General features: G+C 37.0%; 1 protein-coding gene across 1 annotated transcript in view; it reads left to right on the top strand.

The window, feature by feature from the left end:
- LOC107747947 (cholesterol 24-hydroxylase-like) overlaps positions 1-9261 on the top strand; it is a 29399-nt gene that overhangs the window by 3593 nt on the left and 16545 nt on the right. The window contains exons 3-7 of the mRNA XM_016562569.1: positions 7386-7467; positions 7552-7625; positions 8526-8609; positions 8684-8822; positions 8922-9035. Of these exons, the coding sequence (XP_016418055.1) occupies positions 7386-7467; positions 7552-7625; positions 8526-8609; positions 8684-8822; positions 8922-9035 (493 nt within the window). The remainder of the gene's footprint in view (positions 1-7385; positions 7468-7551; positions 7626-8525; positions 8610-8683; positions 8823-8921; positions 9036-9261) is intronic.

Here is a 9261-nt window from a genome sequence, read left to right as displayed (position 1 = left end):
AAAAGAGCTGAGGAAATATGTCACTGTGTATCGAGGTATTGAACACCCCATGACTGGAAAAAGCCCAGCTGAACTGCTCTTTAATAGGAAGATTCGGGGGAAGCTACCCAACCTTTCAGAAGCATGTAAAGATCAACAAGTATGTGACAGGGATGCAGAACAAAAAGCAAAAGCAAAAAGATATGCAGATGAGCGTCGGGGGGCACAATACTCAAATGTGAATGTAGGAGACACAGTGCTTGTGCAACAAGAAAAGGTAGATAAATTCACGACTCCATTCAACCCAGTCCTGCACCAGGTCGTGAGCAAAACTGGAAACCAAGTGACTGTAGAATCACCCACTGGGGCAAGATACATGCGGAACACTACTCACGTCAAACGATTCAACACCCGTGAAACAGGTGATGTAGAAACCGAACACGAGCAGATAGATCTGAACAAAAATAGCTATTGTCCTGACTCCGAACCTCATGATCTGAACCCCAAAATGGATTCATCAGACGGACCAAAAAAGGACAGACCCCAACGGACCAGACGAGTGCCTGAGAAATTGTCAGATTATATCATGAACTGAAAGGAATAAATGCTATAGATGTAGGCCGTCCAATATAACCAGAAAAGGGGGGAAAATATAAGTTAAATAACTGTTCAGGAATATGTTTTCATAAAATACTTTGTTAATGTTTATCGTGGAAAAGAAAATATTATTATTAATTGGCTTAGGATTAAGGTGGTGAAGAAGGTTATGAGATGTTCTTAAAGTTAGTTTTGATCTGGTTCAGTTAATGATTGTGATTCTTTATCCAAGAAAAGGGGGGATGTTATGTATTGGAATTACTGGGGTTGTTTCCAGTGTTGGTCACTAGAGGGGGCTGTTACCTGTAAAGAAGTTGATGTGTTGGAATCTTCAGTAAACAAGTGAGAGGGCACTGGAGTGGAAGTGTAAAAGCGTGTTGGTGTGTTTAATTAAGGCAGAGATGTAACAATTATAATGTGCATTTTATTTTATAATTCCGTATAAAAATTCCGTACAATTAAAAAATAAAACACAAATTATAATGGCATATATGTAAAACTTTGTCCTATAACTGTAGCCTATAGCTGCTTATATTTTCTGATTTTTATGTTGCTCTACAGCAACCGTTCGCGTGTCAGCGATTCATGTGCATATCCTATATGAAAAGCATTTTAGGGGGCCCTTGGCTTTTGGGGGCCCAAGGCGGTCGCCTACCTTTGCCTAATTGGTAAGTAAACTTTATTAAATGGTTACAATCAACAACAGAGCCCCAACTTACATTTAATTACTATTTATTTTTAAATGTAATAATTAGGGCTGCATGATAAATCGCATGTGATTGTCATGCGCACCTCATCAGTAAAGCAGGTTCTGTGATTAGTAGTAAATCTCCATCACCTGCTTTCAGATTGAGCGGCATTTACTACACAGAGCCGTAGATCACTGACAAGCTACGCAATATCGCGTTCATAATCGTAGATGAACCATATTCGATTATGAACGCGATATTGCGTAGCTTGTCAGATAAGCTGTATTAGAGAAATTTGTGTTTCACAGACATGATTTTAATCAAGTCTGTGTTTTCTCACACAACTTCTGTAATGATTCCAGAGCAAATTACCTACTGTTTTGTACAGACCTCCCCACCTCTGTAATAAACACGGAGATGTTAGTCCCGCCTGAATCAGTACTTGTAATCACAGATATCGGGTAATAAGACCTGTACCTCAAAGGTTGTTAGGAAAATTAGTCCCGTCCGAATAGGGCTACAGACATCATCAAAATACAACGTCATAGATCACTATTTTCCAGTGACACAAAATTATATCAACCTCTAAACTGTTTTGACAATCTCACAAATGTTGATATTCAGATGAAATGATAAAATTAGTGTAGCCATTAATTAAATGTGATGAGATGAGATTTTGTGCTGTCTATAATCAAGAAAATTAAGGTCAGTGTGGAGGGTCATCTTGCCCCATCTTACCCTACATGTGTTATGAACATACGCTTGTACATATGTACTTGTCAGTCAACCGTAATTAAGAAATTATCTAAAAAAAAGACCTTTCTTTTGAACGCTGGGTCTGCTGGAAGTGTACCGCCATCTTCACATATAGTGTGCTGTGCTGAGGATAATTTAGTGGACTCTGAAAGTAGAATTAAAGCCAGACTGATCATTGACAAATCTCTGCATAAAGCTGACTAACTATTCATCTTTTTTTTTTAGTTCCCCCCAAGTGCTGTTTTTAGTGAAGCCTTTCAACTAATGGAGGATAAAGCATGACGGTTTAAAAAGACTAAAAAATGTACTTGTCACTATTTTTATGCTTTAGTCTCATAAAAAAGGCTGTGCGTCAATCTAAATATGTGCTATTTTTGACAAATATTAAAATGTGACTCATGCTGGCAAAATGAGTGTGAATGCGCACGGTCTAATTTTGAGCTACAAGGCAAAAAAAGTGAAAAATTTTGATTTTAGTCGAATTTGAATTCCAACAAATCATACATTATTTCGACTCATTTTGCCAGCACAGGTCACATATATACACATACATTATCTATCAGACAAGTACAGTATCTATGTTCACAAGACCCAAGTCTTTATTCTATTTTTAGCAATAGTTCTTTCAGCTAGTTTTTGTAATTATCAGTGTAAGAGGCTAAATCAAGCACATAAGCTGCATGTATGCAAACTAAGCGGACGCAAACAGATTTGGTAACAAAACCATAGTGGCACTGTGGCTTCTCTGTCAATTTTCTGGAATTAAAGTCTAATAAAATACAGTATATATTTTTTTTACTTTAATAAGAGAAAACTGACATAACTGAGGCTGATGTGATATGCATCTCGATGCATTGCCAACAATATAATACATTAAAGATAGTGTTGTGATACGTCATTCACGCAGCAGCAGTGATGAGAAAACACGCTTGAGAAACAGTTTAGAGGAGAAATCAATCTACATAAAATATTGGTCACAAATTATTGGGCACTTTCTAAATAAAAGTATAGTGCATCTACTAATAATTATATATAAATAAATCAGTTTTTACCTATGCAAATATGTTAGAAACGATGCATTGTAATACAAGTGCCAACTTGTATCCGGTGCAAACCTTTTTAAATTGATGCATCGCGTCGGTAACTTTTATGCAGATGTGATATATATATACATATATATCAATGTGTCTTTAGAATAATCTGCTATACCATAAACATCTCTCTGCTTGTAAGGGTGTTAGATGTTAAACTGGAAATGCCTAAGCTGCATGCAGAAGCAGTTGTGCAAGTAGTCAAGAGTAAAAGCTCATGAAACTAATCCAAAGATGAATCACAAATAATTCCAAGTAATTTACCATCCCCCGAAACAAACTTAATTTTCTAAGTAGTATTTGATAAAAAGAAATGGAAACATACATTAGAAAACCTTTCGGACTCCTCTAAATCACCGTCCACTGTACCTCTCTCTAGAGGCAGAAAACACAGAAATACATCATTTAAAACACAGTGTAATAAATGTCTGCAATTCCAAAGCACTCCCAAAAACTGGCCCTGTATTAGAGTGTGTGTGAACCACCTATTGCAGAATAGAAATAAAAAACACATTTAATATCTCCAAGTTAAGAGAGAGACAGAGGCTGTGTTTACACTGCAATGCACAGATCCAATCTTTTGACTGTATCTGATTTTTTTTTGTCCCATCTGTTTATTACATTTAAGAAATGACTTGTATCAGATATCTGTTTACATCAATCCCCACTCAAAACTGAATGATTCCATTGGTGATTGCTTTCTGTGACACGGTTCACCCTTGGGTTTTAAACAGCCTTATATAGAATTATTTATAGAATTCACGTGAAGTGGCTCTTTGACTTGAACGCACAGCAGCTGTGATTAACCCCGCTTATACCCATGATCATGTGCCAGTATGGACTAGATAAAGCTGTCATTAATGTTTGCAGTGCAAAAGTTGACTGAACGAATACAATAATGGTCGTTTTCGTAAGTTATTTTATCTACAGGTCGTTAGATCTGAAATTCTGAGGTGAAAAAGTAGTGTGGTAAGCAAAAATGTTGTTTATTAAATTTATGGGGCAGCAGCAAGCAAGTTTCTGTGCTCCTGAATGTTTCTGTGTGCGCAATCTTACCTCTTACCTTTCTGCCTCAAAATAAGCTAATTTTTTGTACCAGTGCTTACAAGCAATACCTGCTTCATAACTTTAAGAAAAGTTATTTTAATGGGCAAACGTGTCGCCCTCACACTGTGGTGGCTTGTATTTCCAATGGAAATCAGATTTATGCATTTAGACGCAAGTCAGATGTCCAGATATCTGATATGTATCTAATTTAAAACCACATTTGGAAGTGGCTCAGGATGGATGTGAAAAAATCTGATCTTGGGTGGATTTTTGTGTTTAAATGTGTGCAACAATATCCAATCTGTGTCACGCAAGGAAAAAAATTAAATTGTTTTTGCCAGTGTAAACGCAGCCAGAGAGAGAATTTTTTTAAAGATTTGTAGAGTAACTTCTGGATCTATGTCGATTTCATCAAGATTTCTGCCTGTAAAATCTGCCAAGTGTCCTTTTTCAAGTGCCAGGAGAATATTGCTCATTTTGGCCAGTAGAAGTGTAAATTACCTAACTGAAGTTGTGTAGCTCCTACAGGTCCAGAGCAGTCCTCCACGGCTGTCATAACTTCATCACCCGCACATGAAGGCTATAATAAAGATGATATGAAAATTAATTAGAAACCATTGCTTATAGACCGGGTGCCCACAACGCTAAACCGTACTGAGTGTGTATTCAGTACAATGGCGTCACACGAGAATGTGAGTATGAGTATGTGCTGCTGTTTGACCTCAAGACTAAAAATAGCATTAATAATAATAATAATAATAAGCTGTTTGACTGTAAGACTGAAAATAAAATAAAATAATAAAAAAAAAACACTGTTTGACTTTAAGAGTGAAACTAACTAACTAAATAACTGTCACACCAGAAACAGTGTGTAAGTGCTGCTGTTTGACATCAAGACTAAAAATAAAATTAATAATAATAATAATAATAAGCTGTTTGACTGCAAGACTGAAAATAATATAAAATCAAAATTAATAATTAAAAAAATGCTGTTTGACTTTAAGAGTGAAACTAACTAACTAACTAACTGCGCTAATAAAGATAATACAAATATTAGTTAGAAACCATTGCTTATAGACCGGGTCCCCACAATGCTAAACCGTACAGTGTGTGTATTCAGTACAATGGGTTTCACATGACTTTCCATTAACACTAAACAGTGTGTAAGTGCTGCTGTTTGACCTCAAGAATAAAAATAGCATTAATAATAATAATAATAATAATAATAAGCGATTTGACTGTAATACTGAAACTAACTAACTCCAACGTCACACCAGAAACAGTGTGTAAGTGCTGCTGTTTGACCTCAAGAATAAAAATAGCATTAATAATAATAATAATAATAAGCTGTTTGACTGTAAGACTGAAACTAACTAACTAACTACAATGTCACACCAGAAACAGTGTGTAAGTGCTGCTGTTTGACCTCAAGACTAAAAATAGCATTAGTGAGCAAGTGACTGAAACTAACTAACTAACTAACTACAACGTCACACGAGAATGTGAGTATGAGTATGTGCTGCTGTTTGACCTCAAGACTAAAACTAAAATGAATAATAATAATAATAAAAAAACGCTTTTTTTTACTTTAAGACTGAAACTAACTGAAGGCTATAATAAAGATGAAGCAAATATTAATTAGAAACCATTGCTTACAGACTGGGTCACCACAACGCTAAACCGTACAGTGTGGCTGCATCAGAAACTGTATTCTTCTACTGTATTTTACAGGAAGTGAAGTGGGAAAGAGAGAAGGAGAGGGATCAGGAAAGGTCCACGAGCCGGAACTCGTAGCGTGACAGCACTATATGTACAAGTACAGGATCTTTAGGTCCCTTCAAAAAATAGTCCAAGTCTTAAAGAATCTGCATCTCACATCTGTAAACATGACAAAAGTAGTCAAACCTTTCTCTAAAGCCAGTCACTTGCTCCGCAGTCGTATGTTATTTCTTCTTCAGGAATAATGTCCTTCGCTGCCAAAGGCAGGTTTTCGTGGGCCACAGTCTTCTTCATGGTGCAGCTTCTGGTGAAAGTGATCGTCATTTACCAGCCGGCCAAGAGTGATGCAACTGCATCAATGCTTCAGTAACAAGAAAAAAAAAACTTGTGAAGTCATGCAGTGTGAAACCCCCTGTCGCCGATCCATCGTGCAATGTGAACACAGCAGCGACTGACTGCTACCTCAGATAGTCACGCAGTGTGAAAACAACGGCGATCCGACGAGTTTGAAAATCGTGCAGTGTGAACTCGGCATTAATCGCTCGCCACGCGGTGCCGGAAAATTAGCACGTTAGCATAATCTTTTTCCTCATGTAAGGTTAAACACGATAAATTCTGTGCCGACAGTTTAAGTTTATCAGTGTTTTCGCCATATTTTTTGGTAAAAAAAAACATAAATTAAACACATAGACATCTCATAAAAACATTCAACTACATTTCAGATATTTCACGAAGGATTAAACTGCATGTCTTCTTTTGATTATTGAATTATCGAAATAATGTGAAAGAAACTGTCTAATTACCTGTAACGGATTGATGAATCCGTCGATGAAGATTGATTGGCGTTGATTAACGGTGATTAACGTTGGTTTGGTCAGGTGATTCGCGCATGAGCAGTAGGTAAAGTGTGTGTGTCGCGTCGGTGTGTGTAGAGGTGCAGTTCCGCGGCCAGACTACAGGGGCGCTGTAGAGCAGCGCTGCCGTACACACTCACACAGAGAAATCCGGTTTTTGTTCATGGAGGGGATTCAGAAAAAAACTGCACTAGGCATATCAGCAACGCCTCCTGAGCCTATTACAAGCAAAACATTGTGGGGACCGGGGATTCGGTCCCCACTATGTTTTTGGTCTCCACTATGTGAGTGTGCTAACATGTTGAGGTCCCCACCATGACATGACACACACACACACACACACACACACACGTTTGTTTGTGAATTGTGGGGACTTTCCATAGACTTTTATTACTTTTATACTGACCAAACAATATTTTCTATCCCCTAACCTTAAACCTACCCCTTACAGAAAACCTGTTTGCATTGTTACACTTTCAGATAAACATAATTTACTATTTTTAATAATTTTTTTCCCTCGTGAAAATTTTGACAATATCAAAAATTTCAGGTTTTACTATCCATGTAGCATAAACAAGTACACACACACACACACACACACACACATTTAGTAGAGCGTTCTCAGCAATGTGAATGTGTTCTTGTTTTTAAAGGGCAGAAAAATATAGCCCTGTGTACAGGCTGAACAGTTTTCATTATATTGTGATCAAAGTCCATTGCCCCGAGGCTACAAAGGTAAATATGTAAAATGTCATTAATGTTTATAATTTAACATGCCACACAATCGAATAAATAAAATTCTCTACCCTGTCATTGTAGACAATGCTGATGTCACCTAAGTATCTTAAAGATCCCTTTGTCTACAAACGCCTCTTTAACTTGTTTGGAAAACGGTAAGCTTTAATTTGTTGTGAATATGCCATAGCATTGCTAGGTGTAGTCTAGTCTCAATATCTCTACATTGATAACAGTGGGCTACACTAAGACACATTTCCACCCTCATCATCATCTAAAAGTTTGTATGGTAGAGACCCCATGTTTAATAGGTTTATATCCATCTATATGCCTTTATACGTGCATTTGACTGGAGGAGACAGTACAGACATGAGGGGAGGAGTGTCTTCTTGACAATAAGAAAATTAATTCAACCATTTCATGGGGTCTTCAGATATAATCTCTGTTGTGATCAAAATTAATAAGAAAAAAGACATATAAATATACCTGTATAAAGTGGTAAAAGTGGTAAACATTTGCCCCACATTACTGTCACTCATTTCCTCACTTTTTATGATATTCATATTCAACCCTCTAAAGTTTGAAAGAAGTCACCCAATTACGATTGACAGAATGATCAGTTGTATTTAAAGGGGTGTCTGCGTATCGTGAAATGAAGCAAACAATGATATGTTGTACTATTCATGGGTTCCTGCACATTTTACAAAGCAATATGCCTATTTTTAGGATTTATAAGAATTTTTTTGTCTCCTGTTTCTCCTGGCCGTCAATCAATTAAAATGTGAAATTCACCTTTGGTAAAGTCTGAGCTGCAAATTTGTATCACAGCATAGATCTGACCAAAGCAAGAACAATATATCACAGTGTAACAAATGTAATTAAGTAGCTAAATTAAAAGAACACAAACTTTAAATCTGCAGGTTTGCAGCATTGCTGGAAGGTGGAGTAGACTGTATATTTTTAGACTTTGTATATTTATTATTATTTGTTATGTTGAAGCTGATGTTTTAAAAAAGACGCCGCAGAGAATTATATCAAGTCTGAATCAATTTTCTCAGGTTCCTTGGAACCGGGTTAGTGACGGCTATGGACCATGATGTGTACAGGCAGCGTCGCATCATGGATCCAGCTTTTAGTAGCACGTGAGTTAAGAACATCTCTGATATACTGAAATGAGATAGAGATGCAACTCAACTGATGCTGTCTTATCTGTCAGATACTTACGAAGCTTGATGGGTACTTTTAATGAGATGTCTGAGCGCCTAATGGACCATCTGGAGGAAATAGCCGACACAAAAACACCTACCATCATGCATGACCTGGTCAACTGTGTCACACTCGACGTCATTTGCAAGGTTTCACTCTTCTTCCCGCTTATTCAAAAGGAAGGTCTAATGCAATGAAGGTCAAATTAGCTGTTGATCAATACTTAGTAGTCATGTTTTCATCCACAGGCGGCGTTTGGTGCTGATTTAAATTTGTTCAAGCAAACTGACACCCCCTTCCAGAAGGCAATAGATCAGTGTTTAAAGGGCATGGTATTCTGTCTCAGAGATCCATTTTTCACAGTAAGAGAATTTATCCATATATGCTTATGTCACTCTAAATTAGTAGGGTTAAAGGGTTAGTTCACCCAAAAATGAAAATTAGCCCACAAATCAACGTTTGTGTACAGGAGCAAAGGAAGCAAAGTTTCCTTACTTTAGCAAAGGAAAACCAGTCTCCTCTTGACTTATATCGAAATCCTCCGACATTGTTCTTTACAAAGCCTCGTTTTGTACTACTAATAAGTGA

Source organism: Sinocyclocheilus rhinocerous, unplaced genomic scaffold (genome assembly GCF_001515625.1).
Source record: "Sinocyclocheilus rhinocerous isolate Xijiao unplaced genomic scaffold, SAMN03320098_v1.1 scaffold769, whole genome shotgun sequence".
NCBI classification, from domain to species: Eukaryota; Metazoa; Chordata; class Actinopteri; order Cypriniformes; family Cyprinidae; genus Sinocyclocheilus; species Sinocyclocheilus rhinocerous.
This window is presented reverse-complemented; position numbering and strand designations above follow the sequence as displayed.